Raw genomic sequence first — 22,631 nt, forward strand, 5'->3', positions numbered from 1 at the left:
AAAGCGGAAAAGAAAAGATCGGATAACAATGTTCACTTACGTAGCATCATCTTCTACGAACTCGCTATTTTTTGTCACAGGAGTTAGATCAATCAATGGCCTGTCAAGGGCATCCAGTATTTGCAGTCGAAATCCACCCTAAAATCAATAATTATAATATTTCAAATGCGTGATGGTAGATATTCAAGATATGGAAATCTTAAAAATGACGATCTTAAGATAATAAATAATAAAAATGTACAATATAGATTTGAGTAAATAACAAATAACAAAACATTATAATAACAGACTTAAATACAGAGGTTAGTAACAAAAATTTCAAATAATTAGGTTAATCTCGTTTAATTTACGTTTGGTAACGTAGGTATATAATAAGCAATATTATTTCAGTTCCAATGCATGAACTTCCGGACAGTTTCTTTCGCTATGACCGTGTCGGAAGCGAGAAACGGTCAAGAGGACGTTGAGACATCGATCGTACGCGCGGATAGCGGTATCGAACGAGCTTATCACAGATCCGTGACATAGAAACCGGCCTTCTATTCCATTGGTCATGTCCAAAAAATAAAAAGTAAAAAATATTATTAACAGCTTTAGTTAACGCTTTCTTAGTGTAGCTGGCAACGTCACCGTTATAAAACCGGCCGTTTCATGAAAACGGCCACCGAATTGGAAATAGGAAGAGAGAGAGAGAGAGAGAGAGAGACGTCGCCGCAGGAGATCATCGTTTCACAGTGGGTAACGACGTAATGACACGAGCATTAATTTAATGATTGCCGATGTCAATCTGACACCTGTATAAAGATACAAGGAGGCAAAGAACCGTTATTAGTCAACTCTTACCCAAGAACAACATTGCGTTTTCTTCTACGTGCCACGTTTTCTAATTATTAACCGCATTCTTTGCATCGTCATAGCATGAAAATTCAGTCGATAATTTTTCAGCAATATCGGTCGCTAGTCTTATAAACCCCGTTTTCATGAAATTTGATACAAAGACAAATTGGTCGACTTTAATCTTTAAAAACTTCTCAAGTTTGCTACTCATGATCAGTATTCTTTTATTTTTTTTTAATTTCTGTAATTCGGACTTTCGTTGGTAAATTAACAAAATGTCCTGTAGAACTTGTTACTTTCTGCTCTATTCTAAATTCAAATATCGATTAATGCTGTTTCCTAACGATGAAGTCTAGGATTTGAATCATATAATAATTTCATGATACGATGATAAAGTATTTGGAATAGGATATTTAATTTTGTAAAACTTAGGAAAATATATTAATGAAGTCGATTAGTAGATTGCGGATTTTTATATATTTATAGGAAATTTGGAAATGGAATGCATGTGTAAAAATATAGAAAAAACCCAAAGTAGAATATTTGTTATTACATTTAGTAGATGACAAATGCATTTAATAACAAGCAGATTTCTATTTCTTCAACTACGTTCATAGAAGTATAAAAATGCATAGAAATCCGCAGTTTATTTATTAGTATGACTTTCATATGACTCATTTATGTTTCTCCCTGTTTTTACAAATTTCTTCACACATTCTAATATGTTATCATTTAAAATTTTAAATATTGTAAAGTTTGGAATGTTTTTGCCGGCGGATAGAATATCCGTTCACAAGAGATGCTTGTCACTTTTGATGAAAGTTTCTTTGAATATCTACACTGAAGAGTTTGAAATGTTTTCCAACAGCGCGCGATTATGCCAGCACTCGAAAGGAGAAGTAGAAAGGGAAGAGACAGCTTTGCGAAGTGGTACTGCTTCGCACGGTACACACCTGCAGCGGTTGCAACGTTATTGTCGAATTTTTCTCGTACCAGGGATATTTTCACGGATAGAATTTGCGAGGCATTTAAGTTTATTGCTGCTCCATCTAAAACCAGTTGTTCAGAAAAAGAAATCACAACGATGATTGTATAGGAAATATGCGTACGTATTTATATTGGTATGAAGTTGATTACGATTGCGAGAGATCCGATATACGATACGAAAGGCAGTTTTAAAATACGTAATTTTCGAGATAAGTTTGAAATTACGTTACTTCGAAATTATTTAAGTATGAAATCCAGATATTCCTTTCAGATGTTCGTAAAGATATTTTAACAGATATATCATATAGACGTAAACTTAAAAAATGTGGTGTACCTAACCTTGAAGTTTCTATAAGAAAACAATTAACACGTATTCGGGTGGTACATATTAAATATCTTTCCAAATCAAATTTTAATAGCAGATAGTACTAAAGTAATTAAGGTAATGTCTGTATTTCTAATGATTAGTTACGTAGTTTCATTATCCTAAATTTATAATAAAATACACGTGATTTATAACGAATCATTTCCTTTTTAAGATAATTGATAATTGACGACAAGACAATATTTAGTTTCTGATATTTGTCCGCCAAATTCAATCATTTCATATACAACCTAATACATATAATGAATTAAATCTACCAATCCACATACATAGTATACGTGTACGTACATACAGTATAATATAATAGAGCGAAAATATTAAGGTCAGTATGAAAGGACTTTATGCATAAATGATTCATTATTTTGAACTTGAAAGAAGCCTAACGGGACGGCACAGGGGCAAAGGAAGTACTGTTCCTTAACGCTCACCGTCAGTTACGTCTTGCCATATTGTTTTATGTGACACTTTCGGTCAATACACGTGTTTATCTTTACGTTGCTGTTTTGTGCTGAGTCTACAAAGAAATAACCAATCAGACCCACATTCCTTTGCTTGTCATCTTTTCAGCTCTCTATTATACATTTCTCAGTCATAATGCAGCGTTTGATTTATGTAAAAGCCAATGCGATGGTCCACGGTTCAACTGCTTTTCCAGCAACGGATCTGAGAGCTTTGGCTTCGATCCGAGTCATTGGCGACAGTCGAGTTACGGTACCCGACATACCGATGTGTTCCACCGAGCACAAGCTACTCTCTCGCGTACATGTTCACATGCAAAGCGATTTATATCCCATACCACCTTCTTTCCGACCTATCTATCTACGTAAGGTATACACGAACCACGTCGGACGTATACGAAGCTTCGCTTGTGAATTATTCAACGAGCGTCACCTTGAGCGACGACGTGCAAGCGTAGGCTGCCCTCTGCCTCTGTCTTTTCTTTCCCTTTCGTATAGACCACGTGCGGACAAATTCGTGATGTCTTTTACGATGACTTAGGTAGTGCGACGCGTCGTGAAGAATATGAATTTCCAACTGCGCCAGTCGGCCATTGTGCCTGGCTTATGAACGTGCCTTAAGTTTCGTCTATTACTGTGCCTTCTCTTATTCGAAGTTCAGAAAACTTTGATTTGTCGTTGATCGAATATTTATGTCAATATACAGTTGAGGACAAAAATAAGTGGAGAGATAGGTGTCAATGCAGTTTAATGGAACTATTGGGATATCATTACCACCTAATGACAAAATCCGCAATCACTTAGTTGCTAACCTAATAATATCAGTTCTATATACTTAAGTTTTATTTACGTATTTCTTTTAGTATATAGATTATTTAACAAATAACTGAAGTTAATATTTACATTCTTGTGTAAACAAATCGTATTTAACAAAACTTCATTGATACCTGCTTTCGCTACGTGTCTGCTTATTTTTGTATCCGACTGTATATAGACGGGAAATAAGAGTTTCATACGAAGAGCGACAGTAGAATAAAAATGTCGCTGATTGGTTGATTACTGACGCCTCAAGCGACGTCAATCGCACAAGGATGATCATTTTTGGTCGTCCAGGAATCACGGAACTCTTCTCAAGTAGTTTATGAAGCATTATAATCCTGTAATCTTTCAGTATATCCCTACTCAACAGTATAAAAGGAATCATGATACGAAATGTTACATAATTTTTCTCATGTGCTTTCCATAGGAATGAATCATAATCGCGTCTTCACATTGAAAATATGCTGGTTAAGTAATTATAAAGTTTATTGAGTGCTCTAATTGCAGCAATATCGTCAATGACTCATTGGTGGTGAAGGGCTATAATCAGTTAAATAACAGGCAATCAGATTGATCAAATACGTGCAAATTCCTCCCAATCACGGCACGTGAACAATCAAGACCGTAACCAGGCCAATTGAAAGATGGATGCAGAAAGTTTCCATATTGGAGAAAGTTCATGTAATATGAATTATAATAAAGTATGGTATGATTTTATTCAACTCTCGCGTAACTGTTCATACATCTTTCTTTTTTTCTTTGAACAGCTGTTAATGCTTATGTGTTTCTTAGGCTTTTGCTGCGCGGTCACGGATAGTACGAGATATTAAGCGCCATAAATCCATACATGCAGAAATTACCGACTGGTCTCGCGGCAACAGTTTTTACCGCTGGTTAATAAAATTCAATTATTATCGGGGTAAAAGTTGTTTTAAAGCGCAACGAACGAAGAGCTGATTATATAGGAAATATTGTTGCTATTATAATCTTTTTCTCCTTGCTATATATAATTAACCAAGTTAAGTTATAATAATTTTTTTCTACTTACTCGATGAGGATAAGCCAGATGCCACGTGACGTTAAAGTTACTCCCAGACAGTAAAGTAGTTTTAATATCGCCTGCAACATAAAATGAGCGCATTATGCAACATTTCGCGCGCTATTCTATACAAATTTTCACGATCGCTCGTCGCGCGTTAAATTACGTCGAGATACGGAAACTTGTAATTTCTCAGGCTCATCGATTTAGACGAGAGACCTTACGAACAATGAAAAGTTAATATTCATTAGAGTAACGAGACACGATAATTCATTACAATCACCGGAAACATGCATGGATACAAGTTCAGCGAAATCTTGCGTGTGAATATCCTTATCCACGCCCAGATAGAAAATAAAAAAAAAAGAAACAGAAAAATCACATCCTTATAAGCATTTTCTATTTCTTATTATTTTATGGTGTAATAAATATCTAAGTATGGATGAAGGACTTTATAATACATTGTTCTTATTTTTATTTATATACACTCTTTATAATTATTATTTATATAACTCTTTATAATACATTATTCTTACATTGTTTCTCCTTTTCAATATATAATACAAATTTAACATATAATTCAAGTATGGTTAATATTTTATGGATTCGTTTTATTTAATTACAGTACGTACTCCATGTAAGCAATTTGTTTTCGTAAATCATTTTTATCATCAAAAGATTGCAAAAGATCAATTATAAGGCGGGAAAGGAAACTAACATGAAGGCGAATATCCGTTTATATCAGTAATTGTATCGGTTGTTATGAAAATGAATTTCAACTCAACCAGCGATTTCACATTTTCAGTTTGCTTGAAGCTAAGATGCTAATCTACGGTAGTATCGTATCGTATCGAGACTGGGTTTCCGGAAATAATCGAGAGTGGCACGATGTACAATTAATTTCCGGAAGCGGACGGGCAGCAGCTCGCGTTCCGCGACCGATCCTTCCTTTTATGGAGTACTACTTTTTTTCCCTACCTGCCACCGAAAAGAAAGCTCGCGTTCCTCTTGTTGAGAACTAACAGTCAAGTGATTAAATTGTGGAACGACATCGACGCAGCTGTGTCCGATTTGGTGGGATATACAAAAATTAATACCCGTGACAGCGTTCACGACACTGTTATGCGTTTATATGTATTCATGTAGGAGTTTGGAAGTACTATCGATCCGAATTAGCACAGATAACTGTTTAGAGAAGAACGAAATGTTCAAATTTATGCAGGAATAATTTATATGTTGGATGATGTAAAAGTATTGTTAGCATATACTGTGATATTTGTTTAGACTACGATGCGTGGGAAAATTATGAAATAACATACTTACAAACAATAGTGCTTTGCTATCTGACCACATATCAATGAAGTATATTTCTAAGAAATCCTAAATACGTATCTCTTTCCTCTGTTAAATGTACATGTATATCTAACGCATTTCTTCCTTTTAAAGATTCATTTTAGAAAATCAGTTCCAAAAACTGATGAAAGTGGTAACCGTCAGTTAACGAAGTAAAATTCCAACCAATTAATAAAGTATTGCTGATAGTAGATAGTTAATAGAATAGTGTTCTCAGTAGGAATAATAAACCGAAATCCTTATGATCAGCGCTTTCTACTTTTTTACAACCGAAGCAATTACATAATTTGAATGTCGAATAGAATGATCGATGGTAGAAAGTTGAATAATAAGACCTGCTTCATTTTTCAGATACAACACGTAATTTGAAATGAACCGGAAGATTGAGTACTATACATATATGCCATCTACAATACCGTAATCAATAGATCAAACCAGATATTAAGGATCTTTCTACATTTAGAATTCGATAGAAAGACTACCGATAATTTTCTCAAGCCTAGATATACCCTTTTTCCAGCAGTCCTTCTATCCGATACGACGCGTGCATTTAAAGTTCACGTATTCCCCGCGACTAAGAAGAAAAAAAGGTACGTGTACGTGCGACTGCAGCGTAGAGGCAAGACGTGGAAGGTAATGGCCGAGGTTCGTGTTCCCTTCGTTGCGAGTCGGTGAAAGTCGCTTCGAATCAGACTAGCGGGCTATCCCCACCGGGACGTATCATCGTCGTTAATGTCGTTTTCCCATAGAACCCTCTTACCACTTCTACCCATCCCTCCTAACTATATCGTCATATTTCATATTGTCAACTGACGACGTCATCGTCCTTGCATTGACCGCGAAAATTTCATGCATGCCTTTTTCTGGTCCGTGGATCGTGTGACGCACAGCCGGGCCACAGCATCCGGACAACTCGCTTCGTCAGTAATACTATCGAATTACCACATTCGTCGTTGTTATTTTTCTACGCAGCACGACACGATGCGCTGCACAGTTTCAGATTTCACGAACTTGCTTTCTCTATACGTTGGGGTGCGATTTGTTTCTCCTCAGTTTGTTTGTTTGTTTGTTACAGCGGACAGGTCAAAGTTTCAAAGAAAGGGACATGGTGTGTTTCCAATGATACCCTACGATTCTCTTTTTTGCAGTTGTCTGCCGTTTCGAGCCTTTGTCAGGAGATCAGAATCTTTGGTCGGGTTACATGTTTCCTGGCTAGACAGGATTAACTTCTTTTTGAAGTGTTTATTGCAAAATGATATATTATTATGCCATTCAGTAATTTGTGTCATAAACTGATAATTGTACTCTTCGCGTAATAGGTAATTCTCTTATAAATACTGAGATCACTTCCTTAGGTATGATATAAAATATGATACTGTTTTATTTTATTGCATGGTTATCTACAACAAAGATTACACGACTGTATTTAAACTCAATCGTGAAAATACTTTTAAATAACTCTAATTGGCTAATTAATTTCAGAATCTTAACAAGCTGCTATCAGTCTACCAACTGTTACACCATTCTAATGATACACCAATTTAACTTCGCAATAAACTAATATCTCCACTATAACTAATCCAAGAAGGTAAACCAATCTGTCATATTATATTTCATACTACAAAAATACACCTTCACGTTATTCTCTTCTTGTTAGTATAGCCATAAATTGCAGGTATCTACATACTTCACAAATTCAGTTATTCATTTGCAGGCTATCACTATATGATAATTGTGCAACGAAAGGAAATACTCACCACGAGGCATTCCACATGGACCAGGTGTCCTGGCATTGTCCAGAAAATCCAAGTCATATTTCCTCGCCTGTGGAAAAGTCAAGGCGACGTGTCCTTGCACTTCTCTGAATGATACCACTGCTAATACCAGTAGAATCAGTCCTGACATAATCACGGAACACGTATTCGATGACATTTTCAAGATTAAACGTGCCGGTACGCTCACAACCTCGACGTTTTCCTTGAATTCCACGCGGCTGGTCCCTCTGAGAATTTTCCTCTCGCACTCCTAAGACCCTCCAGCTGATTTTTCCTGACGCTCGGCATGGGCACCCCTCGTTGATTAACTCCTTCCGCCTCGGTGAGGCCAATAATCTGAAAACAGAGAGGAATTTCTTGGTTTGTTTGTCGATTTTGTTAAACATTTCACTTTTATCAACAAGTACGAGTACGGAAGTTTCAACAACGTAATTTTTTTCATCGGTTGTTTAGCTTTATAACGCTAGGCTACGTTAAAAGTTAGAGCCCCTTATGGGTATATCAGTATATGCGAAGTCAAGGCCAGTTTTTGAAGCTCGTGCAAACTTGTTCCTCGACAGCTTGATAGGCCAATATCGAATAAATTACTACGCGATACTGCATTCCATGTAAATTAACTACTATCACAGAAAGTACCAATATCAAAATTTTTGTTGTCCAAATGTGTATTTTTAGAAGTGGTAATTTCATATTAATTAATGGTTTCAGTAAATAGTTTTTAAGAAGATACTTGTAGATAACAAGATTTACGTAATTAATTCGTTTGAAAGGTAAGTGGAAGATCGAGACAAGCAGTTTTTGGAAGTTTACATTAAAAATCAGTAATTTCTTTTAAAAGAAATGGTAATTATATTCCCACTTACTAAAAACATACATGTGAGCTTTCTGAAGCGTGCAATCACCGAAAGGTTAAATTTTATTGAGCTAATCTTATAATTAATATAACTTTAGAAGATTAAATTTTATTAATCTTTCGTTTCCTAAATAAAAATTTGTAAATTATAATTTTTTAATTCAGTTATTATATTAATCTTTTTTTCTAATATGAATAGTAGGAAGTGTTATTTTTCTAAAATAAAGATAGATATGATTTGTATACTATGCTTTATATTGAAACTACTGCTTTTTCAGAAAAAAAGCTAAACCAACGAGAGAGTTAATTTGTTGTCGTAAATTACACGATCATAAACCAGGAACATAAATTCCGACGATTTGATGATCAGTACCGTGGTAGAATATTTATCTTTCGCGCATTCATCATCACGTAGGAATGTGTTAACCTTTGCCTCTATCTCAAATGATATAATAACAAGAATCAACGAGGAACCGGTAGATCGAATTGCAACGTGTCAAATGGAACGTGTCATTTTCTCTGTTTGTGCTTCCTTTTTTCGAAAACATCGTGATTAAGTGGAAAACCGCAAATAACCCATGATTGTTACAGAAAAGAATAACGGTTCCCGATTGGAAGAACGAATCGTGAATTCGCACGCAAAATCTTTCTCTCTTTCTATCTCTTTCACTCTAATGGGAAAGGACTTAAGCGTGTAAGATAGACAAGGACAGAAGATATGAGCGCGCTCAGACGATAAAAAATGGCGGCACAAGTTCCTGCAGGCAGAACAAACCAGGGACAAAGAATAACAGTTTTTAAATTTTTACGAAAAATTTCAATGAAATAGAGTTAGACTATTGTTTAAATTAGTGTTATTTGTATTGAGGACAGTGATCACTAAATTTTAAAGAGATTTTTCAAGAAATTAGATGATCAAAAGGTATTAATTTTTAAATGTCTGGTTACGAATACGTAACCATTATATATGACTAAAACTTTTGTATGGTTAATCATTATCGATATTGAAAATTAATTCAATATTACCAACGGTAAAAGAAATTGTTGGTTAATGGCAATTAATATTGGTAAAGTATAGTTTTTGATTAGTATCAATCACTATTATCGATGTTGAAAAATTCTTTTTGGTTACTTTCGATCATGAACAATTTTTATTAACATTACTGGTAATTAGAATCTAAGATTAATGGGAAAATTGATTAGTCGAAAGTAATAAAAGAAAATTTCTTCGACGTCGATAATGGTTATTTATAATCAAGGAAATAGTGTAATTACCTATAATGATTTTTATAATTGAAATTATTTAAAATAAAATATGAAATCCTATATAATAATCTTTTTAATTCAAGTTACAGCAGTGATAGTTCCTGGAATAAATATAGAAGTATCTCGAGGTTCCTTCGAATATAAGGAAAAGAAATATAAGGAATCTCGAGGAACAAAGGAGGAAGCGTGAACTCGAATAGCCAGTTGTGAGAAACGAAGGGACAAAGACGAAGGACACGTGCACATTGCGCATCGAGATAAATGGAAGAAACAATTATAAGGAGCTGTCGAGCGAGGTGTACGAAACTTAACGAGCCGAGGACATAACCTTCTCGAAAAATTGAGCCACAAAGAGATATCATTTCCCTAGACTAATTTTGTAACAAGATAATAACAAGACAATAAAATGAAGATAAAAATATTTGTATGCAGATGATGAAAATTTTTAGCAACGACGCAATAAATGGTAATCGCAGCTATAACCAAATTATGTTGGGCAATAACATTTTGTTTAATGCGTTTCCTGCCATTTTTAGGTTTCAAAGTGAGTATGTAAATCATTCTAGTGAAACGAACTAGACATCGATGAATCATCATTAACAAAAGCATTGTCGATTGATGAGAGATCAAAGCATATTAAGTACTTAATTGAATTTCAATTTAGAATGTCTCGAATATATAACCCATTTTTTTATTATATATTTATATTATAATCTTTGAACTTTAAAAATAGTGTTTTCTAATTCTACTTGTCAAAAACTCAAATAAAAAATCGCAAATTCGGTACGTCTTAAATCTGAGTTCATAAATTACGATAAAAAAGTATAGTTGAAACATGTACTAAGAAGTATGTATTACGAAAAACACCATAAAAAGATAAACTAAGAGCACCTGTAAGCTAATGAAAATCAATATATTCGTTAAGGATTACGACAACCGTTTCTACGCACATTGCAACACTCGGGAGCGGATCTCCTTCTGAGGAATCTCAATGTAGCCTCAGCGTGGCCTCAGAATGGCCTCAGGATGGCCTCACCGGCGAAGTACGCAGCTCCTACTTGGAAGGTGCAATTCACTCACAGAGATGAGCGCTGCTAGTGGGAGGATACGACATTGGAGAAGGGAAGAGGAAGGAGGGTTCAAAAGGAATGGGAGGAAACCGACTTGCAAAACTCGCGTATGGGATATTTTTTTCTCGCCTCGTGGAAACCTGACATTCTGCGGAATCTCGATCTCCAACGCGATTTTTCATTTGTTTTTAAACGATTCGCGGCCGTTATGCAATCGCGAATAGCGTAAGGTATACGCGTCTCGTTGTTCAATGGAACCCACCTTTATTTTCTGTTTCAGATCCGGAGTCTACGAATTCCGACATTGGCAAAAATAGAAATTATCTCATCACAGGTAGAGCTCACGGGTTGCTTTCGAAATTTGTTGATCATTAATTCCGAGAAACCAACGGTTCTTGGGATCTTTGGAACATGCTAATGGTGACTTGTATGACTCGGCATTCCATTCGTGTTTTCGTAAACATGAATGCTATTTGGCGAGCTGAGGATCATGGTGATGTTTCAAAAGAATTTGCATTTAGTTACACATCTTGACTCTATAAAGTATTATCCTACCATATTTAGTTCTAGAATTAACGAAGGTACAATTTTATTCTTTGTCGCAATACGTTTTCATAATATAAACAAATATAACATGAATCTTTGTATTGATAAAAGCAGAGCAGAATTTTATAAAAGAGACAATGAACTGACTTACATCACTATGTTCCTCTATAACCAACCATTTTATAATATTAATGTAATATATATAAATATTACAACTTATTATACTTAAATGTTTATGTTGGAAGGTGAAATTGATAATTGATACATCGAGTTATTGAATCTTTTTAGGTACATATTTAGTCATGATGAAGGAAGGATTGATTAACATTCCAGTTGATGGTACGGTGATCTCAATCGGTGCCGATGAACAGCTCACTTGTGCGTAAAGTTTTGACTTGTGTAGCCATCGAATGCAGGAAGGTGAGGTAAGAACAGAATCATGAAGCCAGAAGACTCATGAAGGGAAAGGAGGCAGATACGTAGGGAAAACGATCCATGGACGGCTCGTGGAAAACGAGTTGACATTCCAGTGAACACCGATGACGTTGTCCTTAACTATGATGTAGTCTCTCTTTTACTGGTTTGCGATCTAAATGCCGTCGATCGATCTCATGTGCTCTTGAGAAATTTTTTTTAGCTCTTTGGAAAAACTTACGAATTGATGAGAAAATATTGAATATACCTTAATTGGTGTGTAATCATGATAAAAAAATCTGGTATAAAGGAGATTAAAACAAATTTTGTTTCAAATTCCCAAGTAAACGAAAACATAAATTAAAAATGTTATAAATTATGGATGATAATTAATATGGCAATTGAAAGAGGAATTTTTATCGAGGCTAGCTGGAACGTTTCGGAATTCTAAAACATATACAGTAGATTTTTCGCTAACAAGAACTGTAAACACTATATTTTTCTAGCGAGGTAACTGCGTAGTCAACAATTTGCGCAGCTAAACTTTCTCAAATTCCTGTGTTTACATTCTGCGATCCTACGTGATCTCACGGCTGCATATTGTTTCGCTAGTCTCTTCTTAAGACCGTGGAAGCAGTGGAGAAAATTGTGTGACGTGCAAGCGATAAATGCTCTGACAGCTACAAAACTAAATTGTACTTGAATGCAAGTGTATACCTATTTAATTGCATCAAATTAATCTTCCAAGAAATCACTCACAATTCTGTTTACAATCGTACAAAACTATACATAAGTAAGAAAAAAAGAAATAGTTGAAAGAAGAATCAAATATGGATGGTTGTAAAACTTATATGTACAAAATTTTGATAAACCGTGGAATGCCAAAACAGGTCAAGCGAAACAAAAAAACAATAGCAAAACCTATAGCAGGAGAAGAAATATTTCTCGGATTACTCCAGAGAAAATGGTAGCGTTTCTAAGTATGTACGTCGCAGTGACTGATCGTTCTCATTGATGCGAGATCTCTCGAGAGAGAGCAAGAAAAGAAAATTCGTGGCGCGATCGCGGGAGTAAGCGAAACTACGGAGTTATAAAGAGTACACCATCGCGCCATTCTCCTTGACGTGCCTTAGAAAACAAGCTACGGTTCCAGCGGACACTCATTCAGTTTTTGTTTCGTTCTCACTGTCTAGTCGCGTTTTCACCTGGGAAGATATTACGCGATCCGACAGTATTATGTCGCACGATAGAGACGATATGATGAGGTGGAATGACGAATTTCGAAAAAGGAATGCAATGACCAAGGAAAAGACTTTCATCGAGTACCAAGAATCCGTGAAGAAATACATAAACACGACAGATAATAATAATGGGTTATGTCGACAATGCTGCCTCAAAAACAGGTTAGAACGAAGCGAATGCGCATAATCAGGATGTAGGAGGATAAATGAACGAGCTTACAATGCAGAATTATGCAGATGAGAGAGGCGCAATTTCTTCAGGCATAATTAAGAAAAACGAAGAGGCGAGGTACGCCGATGACGTTGCTGCCATTAAACTTCCTCTCACTAGCATTCTATGTATAATGAGCTGTTACGCCATACACACAATATTACCGTAGAATACGCAGGGAGGAATACAAATACAGTGTGGTGGATGGTGCAGGAAGAGCGCGACGATAAAAAAAAGAACAAAACAAAATGTCCTTCGCGGTGGATTGATTGAATGATTATCGATAGCTCTTCAAGCTAAATGTTATTACTGGATCAAATTCCCTCAAAATTATCCTAAACATTATATTGACTTATTCTCTTTGAACCAATTTAATTTTCACCTAATTCTCCACAAGCATGCACACACTTTCGATTTCTTTTAACGATCACATCAATAACCTACTGGCTAATCTCAGGTTTGTAAACTATCAATATAACTTTATATGTATAACATAATAGTTGACGAAATAATATTTCAGAGACAAAATTGGAAAGATCCGTACACGAATCGCGCAATCGCTTCACTGAGCCGTCAAAAAAGATCCGACAATACAATCTCCCTACCTGTTGAATTGTCCGGGAAATTTCCAGCTGATGCTTCGGTCACGCACACACAAAATCACTGCACCAAGAAGTCCGTAAATCTCAGACGACGCATCTCTGAGGCGGCGTCATCGTCGTTCAAGGAAAGAAACAACAAGATCGTATGAGTGATTCCACTCTAGCTATTGCCGAGACGCAAGAAAAGTAAACGTCTGTCCGCGCGATCGGTGAACCACGATGATTCACTGGATAGTTGGAAGACGTGACTTTAGGACGTAGCCATTTCGATATTGGGCGGTCAATTGCGACGATGTACGATAAGATCGTACAATTTCGACAGGTGGTAGCTATACACACAAAGATACCACAGCGGTCGAGAAGGATGCGACGGGGCCACGTCCCAGACTGACTCCAAGAAGCTTGGCTAGGCTCTGTTCGACTCGACTCACCTCAACTGCCTGGCATTGCAAAGCAGCCGCGAGCGAAAACTCACTTTACGCTCTCGCACGGCCCCTTACGTTTACCCCCCGCCATATTACCGACTGCCTGCTTTCTTAAGGCTGCCTGCGAGTTCGCCTGAATACCTGCTTCTATACCCCTTCTCTTGGTGCATCGCGGCACTGTACCTCAGGCGCGCGCGGCGCCGCTGCCTGATGTTTCTTCCTGCGCTCTCTGGCTCCCTCTGACAGGGAGACTGCATGACATTCAGGTCACCAATTTGTCTCGAATTCTGTGGACATGATTGAGGCAACTAAAAATGAGTTCGAGTTTTTAATCGCTCATTTTATGTAAGGATGGATCTGGGGAAGGATTAAGTAAATGGACAGATATCGTAATGTAGCATTATATTGGGAATATTTTGATAGTATTATTGTGTTTACATTACATGTTTGTAAATAATCTTAGATAGAAGAGAATAGAACATATTTGTACAGTTATGAATATTTTTCTGTGCTATTATGCCTGATTAATTTTTGGCTATTCAACGTTTTTATTAATTGATTATTATCTAAATGATAACATGGTCTATAATCTCGCGTACAAATTGGAATATCTAGATAAATCTTCTAGTTCACATCGGTATGAATATAATCTCTGTAATGACCTTGACCTATATGTCGCATGCTCAAATTTGGAAGTCGTACTTGTTGTCACCAAGGTTACCAACTCATCTCACAGACCGTCCAAATCCTTTTATCCGATTCTACAACATGATATTAACAAAAATGATATTAAAATATTTTTCAAAACTATCATCTATCTCTGATAACAAGATTGTATTATTAAAAATAATATATCCATTCGCCATTAGGATGCAGAAGACACAAGACGCTTACGACGATTATGGAAAAGCAACGTGAGTTCGGCCGATGAAGTAAAAGAAGGCAACGATCAGCCGCGAAACTCTACTTGCTCAACGAGTTTGCGTTTCTGATCGCGAAAAATTTATGCAATTCAGCCTTCGAGGCAAATCAGTATTCTGATATCGTCGATCCATCGGCAGAAGTATCCTTCGAACGAAAACTAAATTTCATTCAACTTCGCTTACTCGCGTAGTAAACGTGCCCGTCAAGCGCAAATTAGATCTGCTGTTTATACCAGAGCCTGTACATTTTAACTTGTAACAGCAAGAGCAAAACCTCTCTATCGGAATGGAAAGCGAGCTGTTCAGGCACGCGGCGGTCTACAGCTTGATCGAGTGGTGTTCATTCGCGCCTTAGGCTGCGTACAGACTGGCAAACAGGTCTTGCGCTCTATGCCTGGTAAAAGTTTGTTACCAAATGGTATCGACGTTTTGAGGAGTTATAAATTCTTTCTAGGAAATCGGAATTTGAGAAAATTCTAAGAACTAGAATAAATAGTCTAAAATTCGAAATATTCGAAAGTGTAGGTACCCTAATTCCAGGTTTAAAGGGGAAAAAGAAATAAATAGTCTAAAGATCCAAAAGCTCAAAAAATCAAAAATCGAAGAAATTCAAAGTATATAATCCTAGAGTGAAATATTTCAAAGATATCAGGATTCAAGAATCTAGGAGTCAAATAATAAGAGATACATAACAACTCTTTTTGTTCAGTATCTAATTAAATTACCGACCAAATTATTTGTCCGCATGTGTGTACGATATCATGTCGCAGTATGTAGTTGATCTCTAATCGAAACGCTCTACGCGTGGATAATTTTTCGCTAGTTATCGCTCTGGAAATGCTTAATTACTGAGTCACCAGCGAGGTAACATTTTGCAATCTAAGATTATTGGAGTATCAGTTGCACATATTTCTACACAGTCCCTGATTTCAATTATAAAAAACTACTTTACTTCTGATAGACCACAGCTCATAACAAATGCTCAGTGAATTATAAAATTCATTTCTTTTTAGATTTTCTAATATTTCATCATCTCTAAACAAACATGAAAGTTGGAAGTAGATAATTTTTAGTCCATTGAACGTTAAATTTAATCAGAAGCTTCTTCGGAATTTCAATTTCAAAATTTCCAAACACTTATCATTTCGGGATAGAATTAAGAATAATAAATAGAATGAGTGCAAGAATTAAATAATTTTTAATCAATAGAAAAAAACTTCATCATCAAACACTTTCTCAGACTTTCAGTCCTTTAGTCAGACACTTGTTATCCAGAAAATTGTACAAAATCCAACACACGTGCGGCGTAAGGTCTGTTTACATTGAACTGTTGATAGGTTAGAAATATGAACTTTACCAACTATATTTCGAGAAAGAAGTAACCGGTATCCGATTTTCCGGCATGTAGCCATGGGGAAACTAGAATCAGTAAAGAGCGAACCTGGAAGCCGACGTACACCTCCATGGCTATCCTCGAAGCAAGTCAGAGAGCCGGTCAGAGGGAGAGGCCGCATTCCAATCCACGGAGAAAGCCTCTCGCGCATTTAACCACGAGATGACCGCCCAGAGGTCGCGTAAACGAGCTCCATGGACCCGTTAGTTCGATTCGTATTCGTGTATATCTAACCTAAAATTATTCCATTCCATTGGTTTTTTTCATTTATTTTCTTCAATAGATCATTGGTTGCTTATCCAAATTGCTTCTATGCAAGTTGAAATATTCATTTGAGGTACATTTAGGACGATTACTGTAATACTTCTGTGCTACATTGGACGATTATAATTTATGGTAATAGTATACAGATAAGCATTCATCATCAGGATGCAAAAGGTGTCATCATATAAGATTGTGAAAAAGCAAGCTGATTCTGACTGATGAAATAAAAGAAAATGAACCGTGAAATTAGATATATGTATTCTTATAGGTTTATTATTAGTATTGTAATGTAGTTTTGTTGTTGTTATATTGTAGTTTATTATTGTAATTTAGTTTATGTTGTTATGATGTAGGGGATTGTATCGTGTTATACAGGAGAAGTGTGGAGTTAAGTGTGAATAGGCAGTGAAAAATATTTGACCGTTCAAGGCCACTAACCCCACTATTCGTCGTAGTAGTCTTTCATTGAAAGCTATATAATGTGTCAATCTCTCTCTGTTTATGCCGTATTCTTTTATATGGGTGCATTCATAAAGATATGAACTTGCATAACTATGCACAGTTCATTAATTAAGGATGAATATCTAATCACTTATTTCTTTTAATATCAAAAACCTCTAAAAATCAGATATCAAACAATAATCAATGTTTCAGTGCTTCAATGATATAACGAAGGAAGACCAATCCCAAAACGACTGGTTCAACCAGATCCCGTTGCTGCCACTTGCCGCAACGAAGACGCATTTGAATTCAAATGGGGGAAAGTAGGAGGTTGAAATGTTTGAGGACGTTCGGTACACCGTACACCTGCCACAAGGTGACTGCATTCCACAGCGAGGCGGAACGTAAGTAGCCGGGATCCGCGCTGGAATGTATGTCGGATTTGCTGGAATACTTCACGAGCCGCTAGCAATACGCTGGCCAATTATATGTATCGCACGCGGCCGCGCCGCGTGCGCATATCGTTTGTTTTTGCCCAGGTCGGCCTACTTGCGTCGCGTATGATTAACTCGCGCAATTCAGTCTCTGGTACGCTCTTGCTATCCGTGAAATTGACCATTGCTGGTCAGGTGAAATTTTCGATGCATCTTCGCGCAACGAACAGTACCGTCGTTTCTCTTCTTCGATCTTTTGGTCTGTCTTGGTTTCTGTTCCTGGCACAGAAATAGGTTAGCTTCTTTCTTTTAAGATTATGATTGTAACATTTTGTTATTAGATATTGATATTATATTTCTCATTACCTTATCATGTACAGTTAGGCTTCTTTTTATTTGTGATCTTGCAGGATTTTACCATTATTTTAGTGACTTTCTATATTCTTTATGTTCTTTTAGCCACCTTTTTTAGTTCTCTCTACTGTTGGTGCATTATGAGCTACACTGCATTCTTCAATATTTTCTCTTTCTATTCATACTGTTAAATCTATGGTCTCACCAACTACTAAATCTCCTATATAGCATAGACTAATTTCATATTATTCTAACTTAAAAATTAATCTATATAGGATATTTTTATGTTTTCCAGTTCAATAATCACTTATTAATATAAACTGTTTTAATGTTCCACAGGGTAGTAATTTCTTGCTAATGGTTTCACCATTTATGAATTAAATTAATGAATCAAGGTCGTCAAGGATCAACGCTATAAAATTCCTTCAATTTTATAAGCCTAGTAAACTAATTTTATAGATGAATTTTTTTGTTATTAATTCCAGCTCAGACTGTCACCACCTCACCGCAAAAAGTCCGATACGCGTGACGCTATATAACTTCGCATATCCAACGATCACTCATTTGGATCTCGTAAGAATTTTCTTACAAAAGCCCGTGTACTCAATAATAGGTGCAACACGAGTACCGGAGGCGCGATTGAATACTGAATTCTTTGCATTCGCGTTTCCCGTAGCCGGATAAGAGGGTTCTTTCGTTTCGCGACACCGATGTTTGCTCGTTGATTCTCTCTATTTGGAATGTTATTTGGACGTATATACAAAGTGTTCAGCATCCAGAATGGCTGAAGATACGGTGGATAGAGGCGGCTAGAGAAGAATGCGTTCTCTTTCCACACCGATCGGCGTGATTCGCGCATGAATCAGATTCCATGTAACGGGAAAACGAGATTTCATTCAGTCCCGTGATTTAAATGAGACGAAACGCACAAGGAGCGGTCAAGATTCGTTCTGGATAACAGAAACTTTGCCGAGTTTTACCTGAAATAATGTATCCAGTCCTCAATATAATCTTCATCTTTCTTACACTTAACATTGTTACACTGTGCAGTATTATATTGGATTATCAGACAAGTCTTGAAGCTTTTCTAGTATGAATTATACTTCATTTAAACACTTTGTAATAATATAATTAAATCAAATATGCATTACTTTATTCAATAATATTCTGCCACCTATTGAATAATTCCATTATGCCATCCATACAGAATTTTTCTTGTTTCTGAGCAAAAATGTAACCTCTAAAAGGTTTAAGATTTATCTGGCAATCCAATATTTAATACTGCTACGTTTAACGCTGTTGAGGTTTCCGGGTGAGAGCCGGGTGAAAAGATTCCCGTCGTCTCACCAACATTCTGTATACATACATAGTTAACTTCAAGGGGTCAGGAAACGCATTGAACAGTGTTAAAGCAGTATTAAGTATAATACTGCACAGTGTAACAATGTAGTAGTAACAAAGTGTGACAATTTAAACCGTACAAAGAATATTAAAGCTTTCATCTTTTTTTTTGCAAGATAGAGACGTTATTCGTTTGTTAAATGTAAATTATAATGGTTTCACCTTATTTCAATGAGTTCAACATATTCGAAGTTAAGAATCTTTTAGTATCAAACATAGTCAACTTTTTAATATTACATAAGTTGACGTGATAACATGTTACGGGTGGCTGTAAGGAATGCCTCCGCGGTCTACCACGAAGAAAGGGCAGAAGGGCTCCATGATTCTGCCTGCAGAATACGTTTCCATGACAGTGTCGTCATTAAAACATCGACGAAGGCGCTAAGAGTATATGGAATGGCAAGCAGTTGCGTGTGCGTAGCTCAATATTATGGCCAGTGGGTCTGCCATTCCTTCCATGGCCATTCTTTCCTACATTCCACGGCGCACGAACACCTTGCACGCCTCGCATGTACTCGAGGTGCCTTTTTTGGTGGGTTTAGGTTAGGAGATAAGCAAAATGGAAATCTTGTATGTACAGGTGGTCGTTTAGGTTTACCTAGGTGAAGGGTATAAATAAAACATTAGTGGAGAGTTTTGGATTTAGTGGAATTTATCAAAAGATAGTAGAGAATCTTAATTAATAATAAATATATGTTTGAAAAATAATAATAATATCATAATTTCTATCTATGAATAGAAAGAATTATTATGTTCGTTTGTACCTATTACATTCTTATCTTTTTATTATTAAACAATGTTATTTTTATTTTAAAAAGTTCAAATAGATCATTAGAAACGTGTGAATAATAATTAATAGCTTCTGTTTTCATACAGTCTATTCATATACACAAAATTATTGTATGCCTATTATTTTAAAACATAGACATTTTTTTTTTTTATTATCACTATTAAAGAATGTTATCTGTAATGAAACAAATCAACTTGAAAACTCAAAGTCATTGAAAATTCGAACAAATTTTATGTACTACTGAAAATAGGACTGATGTCAAGATTTAAGGTTAGCTTTCATACCAAACTCGATGAGTGGGGTCATAGGTGAATGTGCTGAAAGAAACACTCGTGTATCGCAAATAGATCCATGGAAACAATACAATGGCAAAGTTCCATAACATGGCATTATGGCCCGTGTTACGCGTCCGAGGAGGATTCCGTAAAAAGAAGCATCTACGCGAGAATGCGTTCTCCTTCAAGCACATACAGTTGCTACGAGTCACTTATGTGTATAGTTGCGCAATCTCGGCCTAGTTTATACACTATATAACTCTATAATCTTAAAGATAGAGTTTGTGTTTGTGGAAATATGTAATTTAATGAGAATGTAGATTAATTCTAATTTGTCCCACTATACGAATTCAATCAATTGGAATTTTTTCATCATTTTTATGTGAAATAACTAAACATTATTTTTTACTGCTTTTTTTTCATATTGTTTAAAAATTATGAAGGAAAATTAAAATTCGATTAATATTTTTGATAGTTTGCTAGGAGTCTTATTGTTTATAAATTTAATTGAAATTTTTGTCATTTGTTTTGAAATGTTTTTTATTGTAAATAATTAATTATACATTTTTATATTTTTTACCAATAATAGCAACCAGCGAAGTGTACAATGAATGCAAGAAAAATGCTTCTCGAGAAACATCCACGCGTCAATTTGCGTAATTGTCCAGTAAAACTGTTCCAAACACGCGATTTACAACGAGGATTTCACTCCAAGCGTTTTAAAGCATGGATAGTAAAATCGCATAAAACGAAAGAAAAAATACTTTTTAAAATTGTTATGGACCTGCGTTTCGGTCTTCGCAAAAAAAACAAACTGTTAAAAATAAAAAAGTAATAATCCAAAAACACATTGATACCATCTTAGCCTATCTGAATATTAAAACTCTCTTATCACTTTTTAAATTAAATTGAAGATCTTTTCCACTATTTGCTAATACCCAAATATCAAATAACATAAAATTACACCTGTTTCAACACTATAGCAAATTAAGTCAGCGTTACAAAACCCAACTAAAACACTATAACAATTTATCATACAATTCTCTATAGATCCCCAGCAGGTCACGAAATCTCCCAAGCAGTTTCATAATTCCGTGTACTTGTTGTTCCTCGGGATTACCATGACATAATCGTATAGTTTCATTTGGGCACGCACCTGTTTGAAACCTTCGATTACGTCGATATGCGGGACATGGATAATAGATGTACGCCATATGCTAATAATCTTTCGCAACATGAGGATCCTTGATCGGAAACGTGCACGTTAGTAGATGATAAATTGGCGTGGCCTCTTCCGACGATTCCTCATAAACCAGAGATCTCTCTCGCGTGAAATAAGAGAAAGCTAAAGAAAGAAAGATAGAGAGAGAAACGTTTTATGAGTGTAACAAGTAGACGAGATAGTGGCATAACAACAGACGTTTGGTGCAGCCGAGAGAAACCACTTTCGCTCTTTTCACTGCTCAACCGTGCGTTTTCATTTTTCCCCTTCTAATCGGATGACAAGCACAGTGCAGTTTTGTCTACTTAAACTTCATGCTCAATGAAACAATAACGACTAACTATTTGCTATAGAAATATATATAACATATATATACAACAATATACCACAAGTTAATAATTGTGCAAGCATTTTGTCCATACTGACAATCATCCTAATTAGGGAAATATTTAGGTTCTGTTTTGGTTTTAAAACGACATTTGTTTTTAGAGACAGAAACATAAAGAAACATGCATCGACATTGTTATTTGTTGTTCCATGTTCCAAACAGTATCTAAGAGGTATGTATCAAAGTATCAACTTGTTGAAAAATTTTCTTCACATTGGTGCGACATAATTAGAGGAACACACTTTTTATTTTGGTTTCAAAGCCATTTATGTTCTTAGGAATAGGAACGTGAGAAACATGGAGAAATACTGGACAATAACCATTAACTTTTTCAACAGACATCAATATAATATCAAGACAAAATTTGTCATTGTTGCTTCAATAATGATACAGCTTTAAATTTTGCCGTTGGTAAAATGGTTCATCATATTGATTACTATCGGCTACTTCGATTGTAGGTTATCC

At 35.8% G+C, this 22,631-nt stretch overlaps 1 protein-coding gene and 3 long non-coding RNA genes across 18 annotated transcripts in view; 2 read left to right on the forward strand and 2 right to left on the reverse strand.

Annotated features, from left to right (window-relative positions):
• Positions 1 to 7,810, reverse strand: part of LOC100649576 — a 17,375-nt gene extending 9,565 nt beyond the window's left edge. For all 4 annotated transcript variants that reach the window (XR_001098806.3, XM_012309857.3, XM_003396236.4 and 1 more), the window contains exons 1-3: positions 7,636 to 7,810; positions 4,535 to 4,605; positions 41 to 138 (exon numbers count right to left, since the gene is read on the reverse strand). Coding sequence is in view for 3 of the 4 variants with exons in the window: in XM_012309857.3 (XP_012165247.2) it covers positions 41 to 138; positions 4,535 to 4,605; positions 7,636 to 7,810 (344 nt within the window). In the remaining variant the exon portion in view is untranslated. The remainder of the gene's footprint in view (positions 1 to 40; positions 139 to 4,534; positions 4,606 to 7,635) is intronic.
• Positions 1,554 to 7,718, forward strand: LOC105665873. 5 transcript variants are annotated; one of them, XR_007224604.1, is made up of 6 exons: positions 1,554 to 1,942; positions 2,096 to 2,266; positions 2,364 to 4,192; positions 4,279 to 7,197; positions 7,361 to 7,466; positions 7,593 to 7,718. It is a non-coding gene; the product is annotated as an uncharacterized LOC105665873 (long non-coding RNA). The 5 variants fall into 5 exon arrangements; XR_007224605.1 differs by having other exon boundaries at positions 4,279 to 5,599; positions 6,230 to 7,466; XR_002307908.2 differs by having other exon boundaries at positions 2,364 to 3,826; positions 3,914 to 4,192; positions 4,279 to 7,466.
• An 857-nt stretch (positions 7,811 to 8,667) lies between the features above and the next one.
• On the forward strand, positions 8,668 to 14,776 carry LOC125385402. Of its 4 annotated transcripts, none has more exons than XR_007224619.1 (7): positions 8,673 to 9,428; positions 9,856 to 10,238; positions 10,309 to 10,320; positions 10,698 to 10,949; positions 11,123 to 11,176; positions 11,677 to 13,711; positions 13,775 to 14,776. It is a non-coding gene; the product is annotated as an uncharacterized LOC125385402 (long non-coding RNA). The 4 variants fall into 4 exon arrangements; XR_007224617.1 differs by having other exon boundaries at positions 10,309 to 10,316; XR_007224618.1 differs by having other exon boundaries at positions 8,672 to 9,428; positions 9,856 to 10,320.
• On the reverse strand, positions 14,669 to 20,701 carry LOC110119432. 5 transcript variants are annotated; one of them, XR_002307909.2, is made up of 5 exons: positions 20,566 to 20,701; positions 19,654 to 20,089; positions 18,103 to 19,070; positions 16,646 to 18,015; positions 14,669 to 15,042 (listed from the first exon to the last, which is right to left on the reverse strand). It is a non-coding gene; the product is annotated as an uncharacterized LOC110119432 (long non-coding RNA). The 5 variants fall into 5 exon arrangements; XR_007224609.1 differs by having other exon boundaries at positions 16,646 to 16,831; positions 17,300 to 18,015; positions 18,103 to 20,089; XR_007224610.1 differs by having other exon boundaries at positions 16,646 to 18,009; positions 18,103 to 20,089.
• Between the last annotated feature and the right edge of the window lie 1,930 nt (positions 20,702 to 22,631).

This window comes from Bombus terrestris, chromosome 7, assembly GCF_910591885.1.
Source record: "Bombus terrestris chromosome 7, iyBomTerr1.2, whole genome shotgun sequence".
Taxonomy (NCBI): Eukaryota; Metazoa; Arthropoda; class Insecta; order Hymenoptera; family Apidae; genus Bombus; species Bombus terrestris.